The sequence below is a fragment of the Oryx dammah genome, unplaced genomic scaffold (genome assembly GCF_014754425.2).
Source record: "Oryx dammah isolate SB20612 unplaced genomic scaffold, SCBI_Odam_1.1 HiC_scaffold_14, whole genome shotgun sequence".
NCBI classification, from domain to species: domain Eukaryota; kingdom Metazoa; phylum Chordata; class Mammalia; order Artiodactyla; family Bovidae; genus Oryx; species Oryx dammah.
The window spans coordinates 17289673-17313539 of NW_024070198.1; the positions used below are offsets into that span (position 1 = coordinate 17289673).

The following is a 23867-nucleotide window of genomic DNA, read 5'->3' on the forward strand; positions in this document are numbered from 1 at the left end:
GCAGAGTCCTAGTTCCTCCTCAAGGGCTATACATAATAATATATCTTTGAGTTCTACAGGAACTAAGGCCCCAATCCAGGTGGAGGATGGAATGATGAAGCTGACCCTCCTGAATTCAATCAACTAAAGCTTGGACTCCACCTTTGCCCCAATTCTATGCTGAATTCTCCTCTGCTCCAGCCCTTTCATGAATATGCATGTATTCTAAGCTTCCCCAATTTTGCTGTTCAGGGAGACATTGCTTCCAGGAAGATCCCCAGAGTTCTCCTTACTTGCCACAAATAATAATAAATTGTTCTCTTGATCTTTGGGTGCTGCTGCTGCTAAGTCGCTTCAGTCGTGTCTGACTCTGTGCAACCCCACAGACGGCAGCCCACGAGGCTCCCCCGTCCCTGGGGTTCTCCAGGCAAGAACCCTGGAGTGAGTTGCCATTGTCTTCTCCAATGCAGGAAAGTCAAAGTGAAGTCGCTCAGTCATGTCCGACTCTTAGCGACCCCATGAACTGTATCCTGCCAGGCTCCTCCATCCATGGGATTTTCCAGGCAAGAGTACTGGAGTGGGTTGCCATTGCCTAGGTTGTGTCTTTTGGCTCAACACCAACAAAAGAATCCAGTTTTCTTTTCAGGTTATAACTCCACTTGTGATGCTAAATGCCATATCCTGCAACAAAAAATGTTTCCCCACATTTTACACACTCAAAAAAAAAAAAAACAAAACACTGATATTCTATCTGCTAGTTTTGATGAATGTCAATTCCACTGCAAGCTTTAACTTTAGCTACAGCCTCAAACATTAGCCGATACATATAAAAGGAAACTTGTTTTAGTCCAGTTTAAAAGTAGAGCATTTTCATTTCATCATCAGCTTCCCCTCTATTTCCTGTGTTATCAGATGTTAGAGAGCGAGCCAGCAATCTGTTTATGATACTGGCAATTTGGCAGACAAAATATGCACGTTCAACCAGCATTCTTTTAAATGAAAGGCTAGTATGGGTCTAATCTTGAAAGAGTGATAAGGAAGATACACAAATGCAGAAGGTACAAACCCAGGGGAAAAAAAGAAATCAAGGAATTCCCAAAACTACTAAGCCAGTTCTAGAGGTTTCTTCTGAACACTTCAGATTTCTTCACTTCAATGCTCTCCTTCAAAAGGACGCACTCAATTTAATTTCTGCTACTAATGATCCATGCACACCCCTAACAGTTAACAATTCAAGTTACTAGCTGGCCTCTATGATGGCATACCTGGTTCTTTTCTGGGATAGGCTGTCATATCTGATATATGTTTAAGTATGGACACAGCAAAAAAAAAAAAAAGATGCACTCAGTAGATGCTGCCTCGCTCTGAATCAGTTTGACGAGTTTCTGTTCAGACACACCCTGACTATGTGACCACAAGACAAATCTGCTCCATGGAAACAGCTGATGATCCACACGGCACCAGCAGCACAGGCTCCTTAAGAAGGAAGCTCACAGGAAGGATATCTTTTTCTCCAACTAGGACCTTCAAAATGGGCTCAAGAATAAGGAAAATGGCAACAATCCATGGATGCACCCACCTTGCCACTCATCCATCCACTACCATTTACTGAGCACACAACATCTGTCAGTGGAGACAAGAAGTATTTTCTTTAAAAACATAAATACAGTGAAAGTAAAACAGTCTCCAGATGGCTTTTTCCCCTACAGAAAAGGCAACTTTATCGATTATTAATTTTGTTCATTTTTCTGTGTCTTAGAAAATCAACTGATCACTGTTCACATCTAAATTTTACCAAACTGGCTAAATAAGCAAGTTTTCTGCCCAGAAGTCTATATGACAAGGCTGCCATGGTTTCAATAATTTCTCCAATGGGCAGATAAAGAGTCATTTACAGCATGAATCATCCTATTTCCTCAGCCATCTCAGACACACTCTCAATCATGTGAATGGCAATGGAAATTAAATTGAAAAACTGAGAAAACATCCTGCAAAAATAGGGAAGTTAACAGAGCCATTCTGTCATGCACATCTGCCCCCATTTCCCTTGCCCCCATTATCTTCCTGTGAGCCACAACCTGTAGCTACACATCCACAATAAACAATAAATACAAAGTGAGAAATACGTGCATTCTTTCATTCCCACACAGAGAACGGCATACTGCTATGTTCTTCCAAGACCGAATTTAGGCTAATGTCCATAAACAGGAAGCTATTTTCATGTCATTTAAAGTTCTATTTAAATTCTGTTGGAACAGATAACTTGTTAGCTGAAACAATATACAATACCTTGATGAGATTTTGAAAAATATTAGGTTGAGAACAATGAAATGTAAGATATTTAAAATTACATGTGGTTGGAACCATGGGATTTCATGACTTTAAAGGTCTGAGATGTCAATCTGTGCACCTCCTGGCATTTTAACAAGGACAAAAACAGGTCCAGGGCAGTCAGGTGACTTGCCCAAGGTGGCACAGCCAGTTGGTGTCAAAGTCTGTGAAATATACACCCACATTCTCTTACTTCTTGCCACAAAGACTGAAGTAACCTAAGGAGATATCAATCTGAATTCCACAAGAGTCAAATTCCATTTGAGAAGAGTAAAACTATGACTCAGTGGTAAGTGGCTGTTCCCTCTTTTCAAGCAGAGCCCACATGGAGTGTGGACAGTCATCACAGCAATAAGCAAGCCAGTGTCACTTCCCCTTCCCCAGAAGATCAACCTAATGAAGCTGAGAAACAGGCCCAGGAGTCTGCACAAAGGAATTGAACCTGAAACTCAACCCACTTGGAGTAGTTGGGTATTAGTCCAACTCGTTCCTCTAGGTTCATAAAATCCCCATGACCCCATCAGTTTTCTCTTTTAAAATCTCAAGGGGTAAAAATCAGCATCGTAGAAAAATTAAAACACTGGAGAAATGTCTAGAATAAAAAGTTCAAAATGTCCTCCATCCACCAAAAGGCAACCACTATCAACAATTCCTTGTGTATCCTTGCAATGAAAAAGTTAATAAACCAGTATAAAATACATAGATACATATACACTGGCGTAAATATATATAAATGCTGCTCTATACATACTTGCAAAATTTAGATAGATGAGTAGGTAGATAGGTAGGTAAACAGATAGAAGCACCCTGTTTAGTTTCTGCCTTCACATAGGTTGCCAGAAGTCCAGTCTCACTAGTATATATGATAAACTGGTCATTCCAAGGACAGAAATGCTGTTGTTAATCAAAGTTAATTTTGTCTTACCCAATGTATACTTGCAGAGCCTGGGAACATAGCCAAATAGCTGACAAAATATAGAAAGAGACAAAGAAAGGGGAGGAATGAGGAAGAAAAGCCAGAAAGAGGAGATGAGAAAGGAAATAAAACAATGAATAGATGTTCCTTACAGACTAACACATGCCAGATACTCTTTCAATACTTGCTGAATGACTGATTTAATAAATTAATAAAAAAAATCAGGACAAACATTTCTAAAAACATATATGACATTTCATGTATTAAAATATTAGCAGATATGGCCCCCAGTTCTCTAAGAAGCATCATTTTTGATCTACACTGTCCAATATGATAGCTACTGGCCACCTGTGGCTATTGAACAGTTAAAATGTGTGCTCTATGTGTAAAACACACACCAGATTTCAAAGATTCAGTATGAGGAGAAGGATAGAAAACATTTCATTAATAATTTTACATTGGTTATAGGTTGAAATTTTAGATATATTGGGCTAAGTAAACCACATTATTGAAACTTACTCACTTGTTTCTTTTTAGTCTAGTATTTACTTTTTTTTTACTATGGCAACTAGAAAACTGGAAATTTCACATGTAGCTTGTGTTATACATTTTTTGAATAATGCTGGTCTAGAACGCAGAGACTATTAAAGCAATGACTATATCTGGCTTCCCTGCTCTGTTTCAGCACCTAGCACAGGGCCTTGAGAATGGAAGGCTCCCTGTAATGTCCGGATAAGAAAATACTTAGGGACTACAAGGCAGGAGGGCTTGACCTGATCCTGCTCTAATGGAACAATAGCTATGTGAACCTGCCAGGCCTTGTTTTCCTCATCTTTAAAATGGTGATGATAATAATGTGTGCCTTATAAGAAAATACAATGCAGGAGACCCAGGTTCAATCCCTGGGTTGGGAATGGAGAAGGAAATAACAACTTCCAGTATTCTTGTCTGGAGAATCCATGGACAGAGGAGCCTGGCAGGCTACAGTCCATGCCGTCGAAATGAGTTGGACACGACTGAGCTACTAACACTACAAGAAAACAGCATGGACCAAATGAGATAATGTTTACAAAAGGGCTTTGAAGGGGTAAAACAGATGTCAGATCGCTCCTCCATTCTAGTATTCTCCTCTAGCAATAATCTCAGGAGAAGTGAGTTGCAAAAACTACAGAAAGAACAGGGTAAGAAACCAACCGAAAAAATTCCTACATCTGATATTTCCATTCTGGCCTGCTTTAGACAATTTACGCAAAAACAGGTGCAAACTTGAGATTCTCACACTAGTGGAAACTTCAGCATTCATCACTCCCTTTTCACTGCACCTCACCAACCACAGTTGACAAAGTGACTTGCAGATATTGCCAGACCACAGAAAGTCTAACTGGGAGCAGAAGGCTGTCTCTGGGTGGCTTTCGAAGCAACAGGGTGGCCAATTCCACAACGCCACCTGGGCCAACAGCTCTGTGGGAAATTCGTACAGATCCATGGGTACAAAAATCTGTCTTGGGCATTAGTCCTCACTGATTGTTTTTAGGTGTAGCTAGGAGGAAGCATCTCATTCTGTGAGGTGGTCAGGGCACCTGGCAAGGGAAATCCAAAGGACCTTTGGACATGCTGCAGCTTTTTAGTGACACTGGGACAGATTTTACCATCCCAGCTGGGCATCTTCCCTCCAAATCAAAGATTATTTCAAAAGGGAAGACTGTGTGAAGGAAACATATTTCTGCAAGGGTCATTTAAGGGGGAACCTTAAGTGTGGACTAAACCACAGCAGAGAGAGAGCAGACCCAACAACCCAAGGCCACAAGACAGGAGGACAGCAGAGCAAAAATTGACTATTTCAAGAGGCCCCAGATCAGATTCTCCCCTCAGTCTCTGCAAGGCAGCACAGGAGCCCCAGAAGCCAGCACGGACTTACCATCAGCGAGGCTGCCACACCAAGGAGAGCAAGGAGGGTGCAGTCACTTCCCCTTTGCTGGGAGGGTCTGTCTCTCTTCCCCGGTCTAAAAGCTGCCGCCTGTGACGTGGAAGTGAGCTGTGACCTGGCCAGGCTCTAAGCCCCTGGGAACACTGCCCCGTGACCTGCCCTGTGACAGCGCACAAGGCCTGAGTTGCTGCCAGCTCCTCCAACCAGAAAACCAATGGACAGGGCTGCAGGCATGGAGCAGAGTCTCCAGAGCATGGCTGCAGAGCATAACCCACTGCAGAGTCTTTTTGAAATTCATTTTGTCTGAACCAGCCTCTGAGATTCTTGTTCAGTCGGTCTAGGGTAAGGCGGGGATACAAGCATGTTAAACACAGTGGGGGGCAATGCCAATATCAAGTCTGACTTGGGATCCTGTGGTCTAGAGAACTCAGGGAAGCCTCACTGTCCTTAAGCCTTTCTCTTTCCCAGGCTTTCTTCCTGCTTCTTGTCTCCATGAGGAAGAGGAGAGTCGGGGGGAGAGGCTTAGAAGTAAGCAAGACAAAGCAGAGCATGAGTCTGAAGGCCCTCTGTTTCCATCTGAGCTGCTCCCAGTCCTCATGCAAGTTATTGAACCTTGCTGGACCTCAGTTTTCTCATCTGTGAACTGGTGGTAAAACCATCTACCCACTCAGGGTTGTGGGGGGCGGGAAATAAATACCCATGAAGTGACCAGCGTATTACACGTAGCAACTGTCACAACATCACCTTAGTGTTAGTTCTTTCCATGAGGAGGAGGAGTGGTTCAGGGCAGTTCTCCAAATGAGTATCTTTGCAAGAGAAACTGCAAACATAAATCACTGATTTAGGCATAAAGGGAAAGAAAAATAAGCAGATAAATTGCAACAACAAGAAACCACAGTCAGGGGCCATGAATTCAGGTCACATGGGGGAGTGGGGAGATGCACAGAGCAGGTGAGGACCATCTCTAAGAGCTCTATGGAGACTGGCTAGGAGGAAATCCACAGAGATTGACAAAGATTTAGGCATAAAGCTGTGTGGAGATTTATTGCAACATTATTATTATTTTTTAACTGGAAATAGCCTACAGATGTATTTTTCATTTTCTTTTTTTCAACATTATGATAAACATACATTACAGTTGACTTCTGAACAACATGGGTTTAACTGCACTGACAAGTTATGCGCAGATTTCATTTTCAATAAAAATGATCAGATACATAATCCCCTGTTGGTTCAATCCGTAAATGCAGAACCACAGATACCAAGGGCCTGTGTGGGACTTGAGCATCCATGGATTTTGGTGTCCTACATGGGTCCTGGCAACAATCCCCCACCAATACCAAAGGATGACTCAAAGATTTTTGCCTACATGGGTGGGGGCAGGGGAGTCAGTGCCCCTAACCCACATGTTGTTCTAGGGTCAACTGTATCTTATTTCAGAAAAGAAAATGTTCCTTTTTAAATCTGGGAGAAGACTTTGGAATCCATCTGATTAGCTAAAAGTATTTATATCTCAATTGTTTTCCTTTTAACTTCAGTTTAACAATCAGATTAGAATACTAATATCAACAAAGGAAGGCCAGATGTGGACATATCCCTCTAAATTTTCCCTATGTGAAAAAGGCAAAATTCATTATGATTCTGGGCATGAGAAGCACAAAGGGCATGAGAAAAGATAGGGGAGGTAAAGAGAAAATACATATCAGAAAGCAGACAAGATCTCCAATGTAATACTGAATAATACTGGAAGAACTGGTTCAGCGTTTCCCTTCCCCCTCAACACACACACACACACACACACACACACAAATATGGACACACTAAATTATGAGAACTTTTGAAATAAAACTCAGTGTTACCCATCAAGACCTCTCCCACACAGACTAACAGAATCTATTTTTACATTCCAATGAGATTTGCAGTAAAGAATAGAGCGCCTGAAAAAAAAAAAATAGAGCGGCTATAAAAAGAGGAAATAATTTCTGCGCTGTACCCGGGTTTTTCTCACTTCCTCATTTTAAAATAATCACCTAACAAATCCAAACAATTCAGAACAATACTACAGTCTTTTATGCCCTGGGTATATAACCCTGCAAACATTTTGGAACTGAACTGAACTGGTTAAAAGGTTCTGGGTAATTTGCCATCTATTTAGAAAACTCACGATGATATCTTACAGTGCTGGGGTACTGGAAGAAATCTTCCAAATCACCTGGTCCAACCCCATCATTTTACAGATGAAGGCCTTGGGAAATAAACTGGCTGTTACAACACACTGAAGACTCTATAATTTAAAATCTGGTCAGTTTTAAGGTGACTGACAAATTTGGAGAGAGGGGGTAGGAAATAAAACCTTCCAAACATTTTTAGTGGCATAGTAATTATGATCAACACCCCTGTTAAATGAAGAAGCAGTAAGGACTGTGATGGAAGTATACCCCCACTCCGATGTCAGGACCATTTACAGCTTTCAACCTGTCAGAGCTAAAATATTGAATCTGTGAGTCAAGGACCAGGAAGAGAACTCAAGAGCTCTATCCGAAGTCTACTGACCTAAGCACCAAACACTGGTCTTATTTTATACATAAACACTGCTCCAGGAGTCAGCCTTATGAGATAGTGCCTTCATTTCCAGAAAAGTAGAGAGCTGAGAAAATGATCCAGGCATAACAGAAGTACAAGACAACTGACTTGACAGAGGAAGGGTGACTTAGACCTTAGCTCAGTTTTCAGCAGACCCCTAACCAGCAGCATCAGCATCACCTGGTTGCTTGTTAGAAATGCAGAATCTTGGGTCCCATCCAGACTCATAGAGTAAGAATCTGTGTATTGACAAGAATCCCAGGTCCTCCCACCCTCATTAAAGTTTGAGAAGTACTTATTTAGATAACACAGCAACAAGAGAAGGTACAATTAACTACTTGTAACCTCACTCAGGCCTTCCCTGGTGGCTCAGTGGTAAAGAACCTGCCTGCCAATGCAGAAGATGCAGGTTCATTCCCTGGGTCGGGAAGATCCCCTGGAGGAGGGCATGGAAACCCATTCTAGTATTCTTGCCTGGGAAATCCTAGGGACAGAAGAACCTAGTGGGTTATAGTAAATGCGGTGGCAAAAGAGTTAGACACGAACAACAACCATCACAATCGATCCAAGTTTCTGGAATTATTACCTCTATTACCAGCTCTATTCTCTAAAGCTTTTGATCTTTAAGTCTTATTTTAAATTTTAAGTGGTCTAAAATTTAGCGTAAATTTTAAATGGTCTCAATGAATATCTTACTAAATAGTAATATTTGTTGACAAAAATTCAACTTATTATCAAGTGAAGAAGACAAAAAGAATTTTATTTGAGCCATACTGAGGATTCTAACCTAGCAAGTAGATTCTCAGAAAGCTCTAAGAACTCTCCTACCTGCTAGAAGTCAAAGGCACAGTCACAAACATTTTTGAGACAAAGGACTGTACATCAAAATGACATACTGATGTTTTACATAAAGTTCATCAAGGATACATGGTCCAGGTAGGCACAGACAAAGCGAGCAACTAGTCATCATGACCCTGTACAAAGCTGGGAAAGAACACTATTATTTTAAGTTACATTGTTAGTGTCAGAAGAGAGAAAAAATTGATCTTTACGGTCGAGCAGGTACTCCCATTCCTGAGAAGCTCAGGCTAACGTGGGTCAATGTGCAATGTGGATGCATACTGCACATGGGGGAGGGGAGGAGAGGTCCAAAGACACAGGGAGAGTTTGATGGTTAATTTTTTCTTGCCCTGCCTTATAATAAAAATTTTATTTCATCACCTTTTCTCACAAAAGACCTTAAAATTCTTTTAAAAAATGTATATAAATATTCTTGGAGTTTTACTGTTTCCCAGGGTTACATAGATTATGAATTGAAATCTTTTTCCCTGCTATTTTCTGTTACGGTTACAGTAGGAATATGACCAATATTTCTTCAGTTGGGAATTAGAAACCCCAGGGAGATCTGGTGAAGGAGGAAGACTGGATTCAGTATAGACATGTTTCCCTAGCAAAAAAAAAAAAACAAAACAGAAACTTGAGGTAAGAGAATTTTATGATCAAAAGATTGTGAAGGTCACATGGTCTAACCATGGTTCCAAAGATGAATTCCTTCTACACCATACATGCAGTCTCTGCTTGGACACTCCTGGTGATGTGGAACTCACCACCCTCAAAAGCCACCCATCCCATCTTTGCACACTTCAGTTGTTAGATGCCTGAAATGTGTTTCCCTATAGCTTTCAATAGCTCTACAATCAGTAACCCCACAATTATTGTCTCTACCATGAGTGCATCCCCATTATCAATTTTCCATTATGTTTCCCACTGGAATTGTTTCAACAGAGAAAGTCAAAGAAACAAGTTTCATGTATTTATTTCTCATAGGACTAGGGCAGCTTGTACTAGTGGGATGTATGAAAATTTTATTTTTGACTTTTATTTTGAATTACCTTAGGAAAACCTCATGTGTACAAGAGGGATATTAAAATAAATTATCACAAGTTATAGAGACTATAACTAAGGACATACTCATACCAGAAACATAGTATAGGGATAATATGCTCCTTAAACACTGTTTTAGCTCTAAGCTTCTGGGGAATCAAAGCAGGTATGAAATAGGACAAGACGATGTTGTTTCAGAAGTATTTGAGACTCTCTGGCCTAAGGAACTCATAGGTTTCAGCCCTGGAAAGTGTCTTAGATCAAGTGTAAGCCCGCCTCTTAAAGAGAAGGAAGTGTTAGTGTTAGATGCTTGGTCATGTCTGACTCTTTGTGACCCCATGGACTGTAGCCCGCCAGGCTCCTCTGTCCATGAAATTCTCCAGGCAAGAATACTGGAGTGGATAGCTAATTCCCTTCTCTAGGGGATCTTCCTAACCCAGGGATCAAACTCAGGTCTCCTGCATTGCAGAGATTCTTTACTGTCTCAGCCACAAGGGAAGTCCCACAAAAAAGGAAACTGAAACCCAAAGAGGCTACATAAATTGCCCAATATTGGGCATCTAGTTAGCATCGGAGCCAGGCAATAGAGTGTCGTCACTCATTTTTGCTACGTTAGACTTTAAGTCTTCCATTTGTTAAGGAAGCTTATTCAGCACAAAAATCAGAGATATAGCCCCCCCCCATTACTGGGCCAACTGAGGGTGATGGCTATGGACATTCCCAAAGCAAACCTAAGCCATTCTAGCCTCCCCACACAGAGACCTCAAATCCCCACATTCACAAATCTAATATCAGATAAGAAAGTGACATTGGAGGCACAAGCCATCCTCCTTCATACTGTTTTCTATGATTCCATTTGTCCCTACATTTCCGTTGATTCTGAACCACCCAGATTTTCCACTAAGCAGCTGGTTTTAATCTCCCATTTAAAATATCTCTTTCTGATGAGAGGTTATTTGCTTTCAGAACAGAAGTACCACTGAGAAACATGTCGTTCCTTCTGAAACACTTGAAGCTAAGGGCTCATAGCACACTGAGCGAGAATCATTAGTGAAAAGTAAAATATTATAAGCGATCAATTTATCTAGGCATCTGAACATCAGACACAGCCAAACAATAGTCAGAGAATCCCTTTTACCATCTATTTTTAAAAACAATAGTATTTGAAAGAACAGTCTGTTAGTGCACACGCCATGAGGCCAGTACAGTGACATCACAGCCATGGTGTGCAGAATGATGGACAGGTGGGTCACAGCAGCCTGCCCCCCAGATCATAAGCTCACGCTAAGCAGTGACAGAAGCTCATCCTCTGCAACAACCAGTTGCATCTCACTTCTCTGTAAGTTTCAGCAGACCCCTCAAACCAATGAAGTACAATCATGCAAGTTTGAATTATACATTTTTTCCTATCTTTGTGTCCTTCTGAAGTAAAGATAAGCAAACTCTGAAAAAATCCCGGTCGCAGGAGTTTCAAGTGAGACAGCTTCTACACTCACACTTGTCATTTATATTATAGAATGGCCTGGGATCCTACTGTGTTAGGTCACCTGGTCATATTTATTGGTTTGGAGCAGGCCATTCCTGGGATAAAAGCATCTAGGAACTCTACTAGCTTTTTAAGGTCACTAAGAATTTGTGAATTCTTGATTCACAAATCAAACGACATGGGGTAGATGAGTAAAATTTTAATGCCCAAGACACACCAGGGATAATAGCATAGTTACATCGCTCCATTATTTTCCAGGCTTCTTTGCTGGCATCAGGTGTATAAGAGCTCTAATGGCAAGAGAATAGAAGATAAACACATAGCTTGCTCATAGCCCACAGTGATGCAGAAATAGAAATCAAAAAGAGGAAGAAAAGCTGTGACATGCATCCATCCCAGAGCACATCTTCCGGTACTGCTAATCGGAGCATTTGTCACACTTCCTGGGGCCACTGAAGTCATTAGTCCCGGCAGAGAGGCTCGGAATTCTCCCATTTTAAAAGGAGAAACAGGCAAAGGACAGAAACTAGACTGGTGGAAAATAGAGAAGGGAGGTGTTTCTCTATAATCATGTTACCCCAAAGTGTCACCTTTTCAACCAAAATCTTAAGGTCACCTGATGATAAAAAATGGAAGTGGCTTGCAACAGGAAGGTTGGAAGTCATAGTCCTCACATCCCCACCAAACTAAGTCTCAAACTCCCACCCCCATTGCCCTCTAGGCTGGAGTCTCTGTCCAATGTCTTCTGAGGTGTAGACAATTCTAAAAAGAGGGCTTATCATAGCACAGAACCCAAGGAAAAGTGTCATCTTTCTTTCCTGTGGTCCAAGACACCTACCCTATCCTACCCTATCCAGGAGACCTAACCTACCCTATTCTGGGATGGGACAATCCCATCCCAGAAATAGGCTGCTCTAAACCAGTAAATACGACTGGGGCTCTTTGCATAGTGAGGTCTAGATTCAGTCTGTAATAGGAATGATGACCATTAACACCACAATGTCTCGCCTGAAATGCCTGAGGCCTAGATGGGTCGTTTTTTCCAGGGTGTGCATATCTGTACTCCAGAAGACACCCTTACCTTCAGAAATGGCCTTCTTCACAGCTGCTACATAAGTCTCAGGCTCATCGTCACAGGTGAGCTCCTGCCAGTGGGCCCAGTCTGGAAAGAAGTCCAGGAACTCCTCGCTGTCCTGTACCCCGCAGAGCAGCCGCACCACACGGTGTGGAGGATGAAAGGCTCTCTGCAGCAGGGGCAGCAAGCTCGGCTGGCAGAAGCACTGCACCAGCTCAGCAGAGAGCAGCACCACAATGCAGCGCACATGGAGAAAGAAGCTCAGGTCCTCGGCGGAGAAGGACGTCTTGGGGCTCAGCCTGTAAGTCAGTGTCTTCTGGCTGCGGACCTGCCGACTGGAAAGGAAAAGGTCCTGGAGGTACTGGCACCACTCCTCAGCATCTCGGCTGTAAACGATGAGGATGTCGCATCCTCCCAGCATCTCTGAGCAAGAAGGAGACATGGAAGCACGTTAACATGCCTGCTCCCAGTAGGGCTTCCCATGACCTGCGAGAGTCACCATCCAGATGAGGGGCCTGGCACCCATAATCTCTCATGCTCCACCCCCAGCATACCTGCCCAACTTCTTTCCCACTCACAGCCTGTGTTCCTACCATTCCAGACTCCCTGCCATTGTCCAAACACCCCATGCTGTTTTAGATCTTGCTATTGCTTCTGGGGGTATCCTCTCCTGCAAATGGCTGATGTAATATAGGATGACAATGATGAAAGAAACTGCAAGCACTTACTTAGAGCTTACTACATTCCAGCTTGTCCAAGCTTATTGCCTAGAAAATTCATTAGATCATCACAGTAACCTTCCAAGGTACCACTACTAGCCAGATTCTAAAGATGAGAAAATTGAGGTATGGCAGAGTAAGTAATTTACCCAAGAGCCCCAGTGGCAGAGTTAGAATTTGAACCAAGGCCGTTTGATCCCTGGTGGCTCAGATGGTAAAGGTTTGATTCCTGGGTTGGGAAGATCCCCTGGAGAAAGGAATGGCTATCCATTCCAGTATTCTTGCCTGGAGAATTCCATAGACAGAAGAGCCTGGTGGGCTACAGTCCATGGGGTCACAAAGAGTCAGACACGACTGAGCGCCTAACACTTTCACTTTCAGTTTGATCCCAGAACCTAGCTTTCCCAAACACAGTGGTTACAAGCACAGATCTGGAATCAGGCAGCCAGACTTAGCATCTTGGCTCTCTGAAGTCGTAGCCGTGAAACCCTGGGCAAGTTGCTTACATTTTCTAAACCTCATTTACTTATCTGTAAACGGAAATATAAAGGCAATATTTATCAGTGTTTTGTGAGAATTAAATTAAATATGGTATATAGATTGCTGAGCATAGTGGTTGGCATGTAGTAAACCCTCAGTGATTGGTAGCCAGAGTCATTATCCTCACAGTAATATAAACAATGCATTAATGTAAAGGTAACCATGGTTGAACTAACACATTGACCTATACAGTGCCTTTTATAAGGTGCCCCTCACCATACAGGCTTTCTTCTTCTTGTAATAAAGCACAAATGCCAGAAACAGAGTCCAAAGCCTCAGAGAAGTGTTGAATCTTTGGGGGATCACAAAGTGATCCCAAACTCCTCATTTACAGATAAAAGATATACTTCATCTGAGAAGATAAAGGAATTTATTTACGTTTACATTCAGCAAATTCATTCAGAGTCTGGACTGAAACTCAGGTTGCCCCTTGGTTTCCTATCCCGTCCTCTTGCCAACTTCACCTGCCACCTCCCATCAGGAATTCTGTCAAGAATCTTATGAGCAATAACTCTTGTTTTCCATTATGAAAGTTCAAAGAAGCTTGGCTCTTAACATAACACTTGTGAGTCCTCATCTCCCATTAATTTGATGAACTATTCTAAGGGATTTGGAAGGGGTGAGCAAAGAAGTATCTATGAATCTACAAGGCAATAGGGAGCCTTCCTTCCACTCAGAGATGGAAGCTGGGAATTTTGTGAAACAGGATTCATCTAAGTTGTGGATTAGCACAATTAAATGCCATCCTTCGGCCACATTTATCTGAATGTCAGAGGCAGGACTGGGGCAAGACCTGAGCTCCTCCATTCTGAAAACATCATGGAAGGAAGTCCCATTCCTGGCCCCATCCATATCCATATTCAAAATAAAAATAATCACATATAAAATGTAAACCCAACACAGTTCTGATATCCCCCCAGGATGACAGTACCAAATCTCTTAAAACAGTAAATAAAACAAAAATGTGATGTTTCTTTTTGGAGCCCCTCATTCAGTACTAATATAAAACCCAATAGGCTTCCAGTAGGAACAAATGCATCAGCCTGTGAGTCCTTTTGAAGGGAAGGTGCGCAAATTTTAAAAGAAGGCAATTTGAGACTGGAATAAAAGTCAGCAATTCTGAAGACACCATGGACATCTGTAGCTCTGTAGCGAACTCAATTCTGAACATGGTCTGATTCCTCAGTTTTGAATAAAACAGTCCCTTTTAGGAATGCTTACTCTGGTCCCAGAGTTAAGTAGATCAAGGGCAAAATTTAAATGTATCAATGGTGCAGCCTTCCGTAAAATGAAATCTTTGCCAATTGAATCTTTTTTCTTCTGTGTAGAATATTTCTTTGGAACCTCAATGGAAAAATAATTTCTGCACTGCAAAAGGAATAAAATTGGCAAAGCTACATAACTATGGAGCTCATACTGAGAAAAAGCAGAGTTAACACCCAAATATATCTGTCTTCTTTATGCTCCTCGTCCCTACGTCCCTACGTGGCTGTTTTATACTAAGAAGCAAATGTTCTTCTAAATGTAAAGGATAATTGCATATGAATGGGCATGAATATGGCCCATCCGGTAGGCAGCATGCAAGACTACATTTCATTGCAATATTAAGGATGCAAAGTTAGTGATGCTGTGCTCAAGATTTACTTAAAAGTATAAAAGTAAGAAGCTGTAGTCACATACCCTCCTTCCACATACGCACAGAGACAAATATACTAGCAAATATCAGGTCAATAGTTTAGGCAAAAGGAGAGTACAGTCTCAGAAGAGGCTGGCTGTGGTCCCATACATTAGTGATGGAGAAACCACAGGTAATGTTTTCAACAGGGTTGACAAGTGATGGCTAAAGAATGAGGAAGAAAGAAGAAAGTGATTTCTGAGAGCACCCTTAAAAGGTACTTAGGAAATACCCTTAAGAAGGAAACTTGGGTCTCAGATCATTGATTGTCTTAGCAGGAAAGCAGCAACGGTACATTGCCTGACTATGTAGATATGAGTGATTTATACCACTTTTCTAAGGAGTCTGCTCAGTTGCTAAGTCATGTCTGACTCTTTGTGACCATGTGGATTACAGCATGCCAAGCATTCACTATCTCCTGGAGCTTGCTCAAACTCATGTCCATTGAGTCGGTGATGACATCCAACCATCTCATCCTCTGTTGTCCCCGTCTCTTCCTGGCCCCAATCTTTCCCAGCATCTGGGTCTTTTCCAATGAGTCGGCTGTTTGCATCAGGTAGCCAAAGCATTGGAGCTTCAGCTTCAGCATCAGTCCTTCCAAAGAATATTCAGGGTTGATTTCCTTTAGGATTGACTGGTTTGATTTCCTTGCTGTCCGAGGGACTCTCAAGAGTCTTTTCCAGCACCACAGTTCAGAAGAATCAATTCAGTGACTCAAAAGCAAAACAACATTTTTAAGACAAGTTCTGGGGCCATGGAGGAGGGAGTACTCGGTTCACCCTGGATCCTGCCTCACCACGTCCTGCTCCTCTGTTAAAGGCACATCACAATACCTCCTACTCATTAAAGACTTCTAGCCATCAAGAAAACTTTAAATGTTAATAATAGCGGAAACCAGGTGTGCAACATATGAGAATTCTCTGTACTATCATCCCAATTTTTCTTTAAATCTAAAACTTCTAAAATAAAAGCTTAAAAATAGAATTTAAATAAAAAGCACTTAAGGAGTTCAGTTCAGTTCAGTCGCTCAGTCATGTCTGACTCTTGGCTACCCCATGAATCGCAGCATGGCCAGGCCTCCCTGTCTATCACCAGTTCTCGGAGTTCACCCAAACTCATGTTCATCAAGTCGGTGATGCCATCCAGCCATCTCATCCTCTGTCGTCCCCTTCTCCTCCTGCTCCCAATCCCTCTCAGCATCGTCTTTTCCAATGAGTCAACTCTTCACATGAGGTGGCCAAAGTATTGGAGTTTCAGCTTTAGCATCAGTCCTTTCAAAGAACACCCAGGACTGATCTCCTTTAGAATGGACTGGTTGGATCTCCTTGCAGTTCAAAGGACTCTCAAGAGTCTTCTCCAACAACACAGTTCAAAAGCATCAATTCTTCAGTGCTCAGCTTTCTTCACAGTCCAACTCTCACATCCATACATGACCACTGGAAAAACCATAGCCTCGACTAGATGGACCTTTGTTGACGAAGTAATGTCTCTGCTTTTCAATATGCTATCTAGGTTGGTCATAACTTTCCTTCCAAGGAGTAAGCGTCTTTTAATTTCATGGCTGCAATCACCATCTGCAGTGATTTTGGAGCCCCCCAAAATAAAGTCTGACACTGTTTCTACTGTTTCCCCATCTATTTCCCATGAGGTGATGGGACCAGATGCCATGATCTTCATTTTCTGAATGTTGAGCTTTAAGCCAACTTTTTCACTCTCCACTTTCACTTTCATCAAGAGGCCTTTTAGTTCCTCTTCACTTTCTGCCATAAGGGTGGTGTCACCTGCATATCTGAGGTTATTGATATCTCTTCTGGCAATCTTGATTCCAGCTTGTGCTTCTTCCAGCTCAGCGTTTCTCATGATGTACTCTGCATAGAAGTTAAATAAGCAGGGTGACAATATACAGCCTTGACGTACTCCTTTTCCTATTTGGAACCAGTCTGTTGTTGCATGTCCAGTTCTAACTATTGCTTCCTGACCTGCATACAGGTTTCTCAAGAGGCAGGTCAGGTGGTCTGGTATTCCTATCTCTTGAAGAATTTTCCACAGTGTATTGTCATCCACACAGTCAAAGGCTTTGACATAGTCAATAAAGCAGAAATAGATGTTTTTCTGGAACTCTCTTGCTTTTTCGATGTTCCAGCAGATGTTGGCAATTTGATCTCTGGTTCCTCTGCCTTTTCTAAAACCAGCTTGAACAGCTGGAAGTTCATGGTTCACATATTGCTGTAGACTGGCTTGGAGAATTTTGAGCATCACTTTACTAGCGTGTGAGATGAGTGCAATTGTGCGGTAGTTTGAGCATTCTTGGCATTGCCTTTCTTTGGGATTAGAATGAAAACTGACCTTTTCCAGTCCTGTGGCCACTGCTGAGTTTTCCAAATTTGCTGGCATATTGAGTGCAGCACTTTCACAGCATCATCTTTCAGGATTTGAAATAGCTCCACTGGAATTCCATCACTTCCAGTAGCTTTGTTTGTAGTGATGCTTTCTAAGGCCCACTTGACTTCACATTCCAGGATGTCTGGCTCTATGTGAGTGATCACACCATCGTGATTATCTGGGTTGTGAAGATCTTTTTTGTACAGTTCTTCTGTGTATTCTTGCCACCTCTTCTTAATATCTTCTGCTTCTGTTAGGTCCATACCATTTCTGTCCTTTATCAAGCCCATCTTTGCATGACATGTTCCCTTGGTATCTCTAATTTTCTTGAAGAGATCTCTAGTCTTGCCCAGAGTTAGACTCTTCTAAACAGAAATCTACTTAAAATGTCTCATTCCTGTGGTTTGGTGCTAAATTTCACTCACTCCCTTTGAGTGAAAGTATAGGCATCCTTCAGAGTTATTGCAGGTTTGGTTCTTTGGCTGCTGCTCCTGACTCGCTTCAGTCGTGTCCGACTCTGTGCGATCCCATAGACAGCAGCCCACCAGGCTCCCCCGTCCCTGGGATTCTCCGGGCAAGAACACTGGAGTGGGTTGCCATTTCCTTCTCCAGTGCATGAAAGTGAAAAGTGAAAGTGAAGTCACTCAGTCGTGTCCAACTCTTCATGACCCCATGGAAGGTTTGGTTCTAGACCACCATAATAAAGTGAATACTGCAAAATCAAGTCTCCCAAATTTGAGGGTTTCCCAGTGCATATAAAACTTATAGTATAATGTGTATTCTGTTAACTGTGTGAAAGCATTAAGTCTAAAAAAAAATGTACATACCTTAATTAAAAAATGCTTTATTGCTAAAAAATGCTACCATCTGAGCCTTAACCATGTTTTGCAATAGTAAAATCAAAGGTCACCGATCACAAATCGTCATAACAAATATAGTAATAATGAAAAAGCTTGAAATATTGTAAGAATTACCAAAATGTGACAGAAAAGACAGGAAGTGAGCAAATGCTGTTGGAAAAAAAATAACGCCAATACTATTGGTTGATGCAGGGTTGCCACAAACCTTCAATTTGTAAAAAATAAAACTCAATAACTGCAAAGCGCAATAAAGCCACGTGCAATAAATTGAGGTATGCCAGTACTTGAGAAGGAAGTGGTTAGTACCTCAGGCTAGTTAATATCACAACCTACTTGGTCACCAACTCCTGGTGTGACTTCAGACCAATATACTCTGTCTAAGCAATTTTGCCTCAATGTAAATGAAGACAACGAGATCTATCACCTTCCTGAACTTTACTCTGCTGCTGAAACTGAAACTTGGGGAAATTCTGGAAAAGTCCAAAGTGGAAGTCAAAGTCCTTCCACAACCTGCTGGGACTAAACGTTTTGTCAGGGACTCTCTCTCATACGTAGGGATACCCTTTTCTTCAGTGAGTCCCTTCCTTTAATCATAAGTCACTTCTTCACACGTGCCAAATCCTTCCTCCATTTTTGTTTGTTTATTTAGAAAAATGAAATACATGAGTCAATAAGGAGTCCATAAATTCCAGACAGAAATAAGGAAAGGTCTTTATCCTTGAGGAGCTTAGAGACCAGGACTGGCTATCAAAGGAGAAAGGAGTGGATAACATAAGAGGCAGGGCTGGCTGGTGGCGACAGGGAGTGACAGTTTGAAACACCCAGAATCCACCCCAGAAAAGACCCAAGAAGAGCTTGGCAGCTTCGCAGACTACCCAGCCCAGACCACTCCATTCATCCAACCTGGAGTCCAAGTCTGACTCTGGGCACCATATTGAAGTGGGGTGTGACACAGGAAGGTGACTGGAATAGGGAGAGATCTGGAAACAACACGAGGAGCTTCCAGACTCTGAAAGCGTCAAGTTTAGAGACTTCGCAGGAGTACTGAGGGACTTCAAGGATCAGACAGAAGGTAATGTGACAAAAAAAGTTTAGGTCCCTTCAAGCTCTTTTGTCCTATAAGTCCAGGAATGGAAGAAGGATCTAGAGGTAAGAGAAGCCTTGTGGGGGTAGAAAAAGATATGAGAGCTTTCTTCAAATACCTGGAGGCTGATACACAGAGGAACTGATTCTAGTTTTCACTCAACCAGGCTTGGCCACTTGGGAAAATCACTTATGGCTTCTCTCTCCTCTCTCTCAAGAGTAAATACAACAGACATCATCAGGAACCTACAGAATATTCCAGGGTAGGCTGACTCCATTTCATTTCACCTCATTTTGCAAGTTTTTTTCATATAGAGAGTCAAGATTCTCCTCAATTTCAACAAGCAAATATGCATTTCCAAAAAAAAAAAAGAAACTAATGCTCACCCTTCAGTGGAAGGGAATTGAAGAAGACCACATGATTGGATCATAAGAAACGAAGTACTGATGCATGCTACAACTTGGATGAACCTTGAAAACGTTATACAACGTGAAAGAAGCTAATCACAAAAGGCCACATAATATATGATCCCATTTCTATGAAAGTCCAGAGTAGGGAAATCTAATCTACAGAGACAGATAGTAGAACTAAGGGCTAGAGAGGAAGAGGGAACAATGGAGTGATGGCCGAAGCGTATGGAATTTCTTTTTGAGGTGATGAAAATGTTCTAAAATTGACTGTGATGACGTTTGTACAATTGTGTCTGATTCTTTGCAGTCCCATGGAGTGCAGCCCACCAGCCTCCTCTGTCCATGAATGTTTTTCAGGCAAGAATCCTGGAGTGGGTTGCCATTTCCTACTCCAGAGAATCCTCCCAACCCAGGGATCGAACCCACGATTCTTTAACCCTGCAAAGAGGCAAAGGAAGAGGAGAAAAAGAGGAAGACATGTAAAAGAGTGGCCTGGATGGCTCCAGAGACTACAGTATTCTGGCAGAGAGACAGCCTCACTACTCTCACCAGTGTGCCATCCACCATGGGACCTGGTACTTCCAGACTGCAGAAAGTCTTCCACTTGCAGAAACTGGAGTGGTGACTCACCGCAGAGGATGCTTATGGCAAGAAGATTTGACAGCTTTAACCATTATAGACATACAGAGATTACAGACATTACAGAGCCCATAAATGGGCCCAGGTTTGGCCACTGGGCTTGAGTCCCCGTATGAATAGAAGCACACGATTCTAGCCCCTTTGGCCACGCCTACTGGACACTGGTGGCGGGTGGTTTTCTCCACCCAAAGTATGCTGTTTCCTGGACTAAGCAGCCCAGGACCTGTTTCTAGCAATAGACGGAGGTGGGGGCATCACTGATCTTATCTCCTACTTCTCCCCAATCACCCACCTACTGTGGCCACTCTGGCCTGCTCCCTGTTCCAGAAATATATCATATCCACCCCTTTATTGTTCCCCTGCCTAAAGCCCTCTTCCTCCACATGCCTCCTCTCCTGCACTCCTTCAGGTCTTTGCTCAGATGCCCCTTACTCCATGAGACCTAACCTGGCAGCCTCCTTTAAAAATGTATCTCCACCCCCCTTTACCCCTCTACTGTTTTGCCACCACACTTATCACATAATGTACTTTCCTTGGGCTTCCCAGGGGGTTCAGTGGTAAAGAATCTGCCTGCCAGTGCAGGAGACACAGGAGGTACAGGTTCGATCTCTGGGTTGGGAGGATCCCCTGGAGGAGGAAATGACAACCCACTCCAGTATTCTTGCCTGGAAAATCCCACGGACAGAGGATCCTGGAGGGCTATGGTTCATGGGGGTCACAAAGAGTCGGACACGACTAAGCACACAGGCACATCGCACTTTCCTTATTCAGTGTTTTGCCTGCCTTCCCTCGCTGTTCCATAAGCTTCAAGGAGTCATGGCTTATGTCTGTTTTATTAAATATACACCTGACCCCTAGAACTGTGCCTGCAATAAATATATGTTGAATAAATTGATTCCCTCTAGTTAACTCTGCATGGGCTTTCGAATGGAATGTATGGACTATGAACCTACTATTACCTTATTCATAGTACAAGTTCTTCTAACCTCTATCTAGTGCCCAGCTGGAGAGCCGGGAGGCTAAGGTTAGCTACCTTCCCAGTTCCCTTAAATACGAAGTCTGCATTACCAAATCTAAGGGAACTGTCACCGTTGATTGGCCTTTTCTTTCAAGTCACAATTAGAAGACTATATCTCAGGGGACATGGGGAGAGCTGGTTCTTCATTCTAGCATCTGCCCACAATTTCTCCAAAAACAGCACGTCCTCCCAGCCAACTAGATATTATTTTTCAAGAAGATTTTACATCCTGTTTTCACATGTTATCTCTACTAAAACATCATAAGATGGGATGGAAAAATACTAGTAAACGCACTTGCAAACATGGTAACTCTAATATTCTCATTTAATAATTCCCTGTTTTACTTATGGCTTGCCTTCACAGACTATAAACTCCTTGAGAGCAGAGATTAGAGTGTCCTCGTCACCAGTGAGGACATATTTAGGCGCACAATATCCACTACATTGCATAGTTAGTGCTCATTGGTTGTCTCTGTTCTCATCATCATTACTGTGCTTGTTCTGGATCTCAGTGAGTGAGAGGCTTGCCAAGTGTACACGCCATGGACCAGAAGGGAGCCCAGGGCTAATTAGAAGAGACTCCTGGCACATTTTGATGGGTAGATTACCCAGTTACCCTCACCTCTCCCCAGTCCCCAAAGTTCTGACAAGGACATAAGAAAAGTAAAGCTAAAGGAGTGGTGTTCCTAGAGTCCTACTGAAATTCTAGACAAAAAAAAAAAAAAAGCCCAGGAGGGAAGAGGAAGCGGGTTAAGGAAGGCGGCCCAAAGCCCATCTCCAAACTCGGACTGTCTGAGCGCCCCCTATTGGCCCGATAGGATCCGAAGAGAAGCACTTCGCCGGCGGAGAGACCAGTGGGCTCTCCACATTCTCTAAACTCGACTCTCGGCTCACAGAGTTAGTTCCACAGAGAGATCGACCCTCAGAAGCCCACGGGCCAGTGCTGGGGGGAGAAAAGGAGACTCAGAAGATGAGGGACAGGGGAGGGCCGGGAATCGCGCAACAGCTTGGGAAGAGGAACGCGAGAAAGTTGGGGAGGGCAGTCTGCGACAAGAAGAGAGGAAAGAAGAGAAAGAACACAGATCCCGCGCCGAGCCGAGGGAGCCGCCGGGGACAGCGAGAGGGGACAGCGGGCGGCGGGCGGCGGGCGGCGGCGGCGAGAGGGTGCCCGGAAGGGAGGCGGGGGAGAGGGACCGGCGTCCGGCCTACGCACCTGAGGCTGCCATGCCGCCGGCCGCGGTCCTCCGTGCCCGGCTCGCTGCGCGCGGGGCCCGGGGCCGGAGCGGGCTCGGCGGCGGCCCTGGCGCAGGACGGGAGCGGCGCCCGGCTCCGCGCAGCACCAGCCGCGGCTCTGGCGCTTCCTCCTGGCGGGCAGCGAGGACTCGCCGCGAGGGCGTGTCCACAAGGCCCGCCTCGCCGGCGGGGCTCGGCCCCCGGCACCTGCTCCCCAGGCGGTTGGGGAGGGGAAGTGAGAACTGCCCCCCACCGGCCCGCAGCCGGCCAGCTCCCCTCGTTCCCCTCCTGGCTCACTCAGGGTAGGGGGGAGGCAGAGTGGCTTCGTGCGCCCCGCTCCCCGTGAAATCAGTCGGGTCGGCCACCAAAGGGCAGCCCGAGTTGGGGGAGCGTTGAGAGAGGAGGGAGGCAGAAGTGTTAGCTTCACGGCCTCTGCCATCTGGGGCGGGGGCTGTCAATGTGCACAGGTGGCCCAGCCATCTCCCCATTCCCTGGGGCTTTCTCCCTGAGCGCTGCCCGGGCAGGAAGGGGAGGGGGCAAGAAGGGGAAGAGGCATCTTCTCTGGCACCTGGCCCTGGTGCTTGGTGTTGCCCTTGATTACCCTCCAGTGACCTTCCTGTAATTCCTGATCTCCAGACGGCACAAGAGCGTTAATGATAACCTCATACGTCAAATGCACGGTATCGTCGTCATTGCCTTTTGTACCTTTGAGGTAGCACCTATCGTGGCCTTCAGGTTAGCGCTGAAGAAAGAAGCCAAATCTCTTGCTCAGACTCCCACAGAGAGCAGAGGCTCCCCGAGGTTCTATACCATGCCTGTTTGAGACCAGAGCTACAGCTCCCCCTTAACCCTCGCACTCGCCTGCCACGTCTTATCCTCCTCCCTTTGCCGCTCCTGTAGTGGATCTGAACGGAGCTGTGCCCTTGCAGTCCTCAGCGATGTCCAGAGAGCACAGATGACAGAGAGATAGGTTTTCTGTGCAAGTGGAAAGAAATGAAAGACATTTTAAAATGGAAATATCAGGGTTCAGTCCAAGAACTAGTTTTCTACTGTTGTCATAACAGATTACTACAAATTCAATGGCCTAAAATAAAATTTATTATCTCACACGAATAAGATATGAAAT

General features: G+C 43.7%; 1 protein-coding gene across 1 annotated transcript in view; it reads right to left on the reverse strand.

The window, feature by feature from the left end:
* The window catches only part of PIK3AP1 (phosphoinositide-3-kinase adaptor protein 1), a 123362-nt gene extending 100563 nt beyond the window's left edge, over positions 1-22799 (reverse strand). Inside the window, exons 1-2 of the mRNA XM_040254642.1 lie at positions 22722-22799; positions 12188-12604 (exon numbers count right to left, since the gene is read on the reverse strand). Coding sequence (XP_040110576.1) covers positions 12188-12604; positions 22722-22734 — 430 coding nt within the window. The 5' untranslated portion in view covers positions 22735-22799. The remainder of the gene's footprint in view (positions 1-12187; positions 12605-22721) is intronic.
* Positions 22800-23867: the final 1068 nt, after the last annotated feature.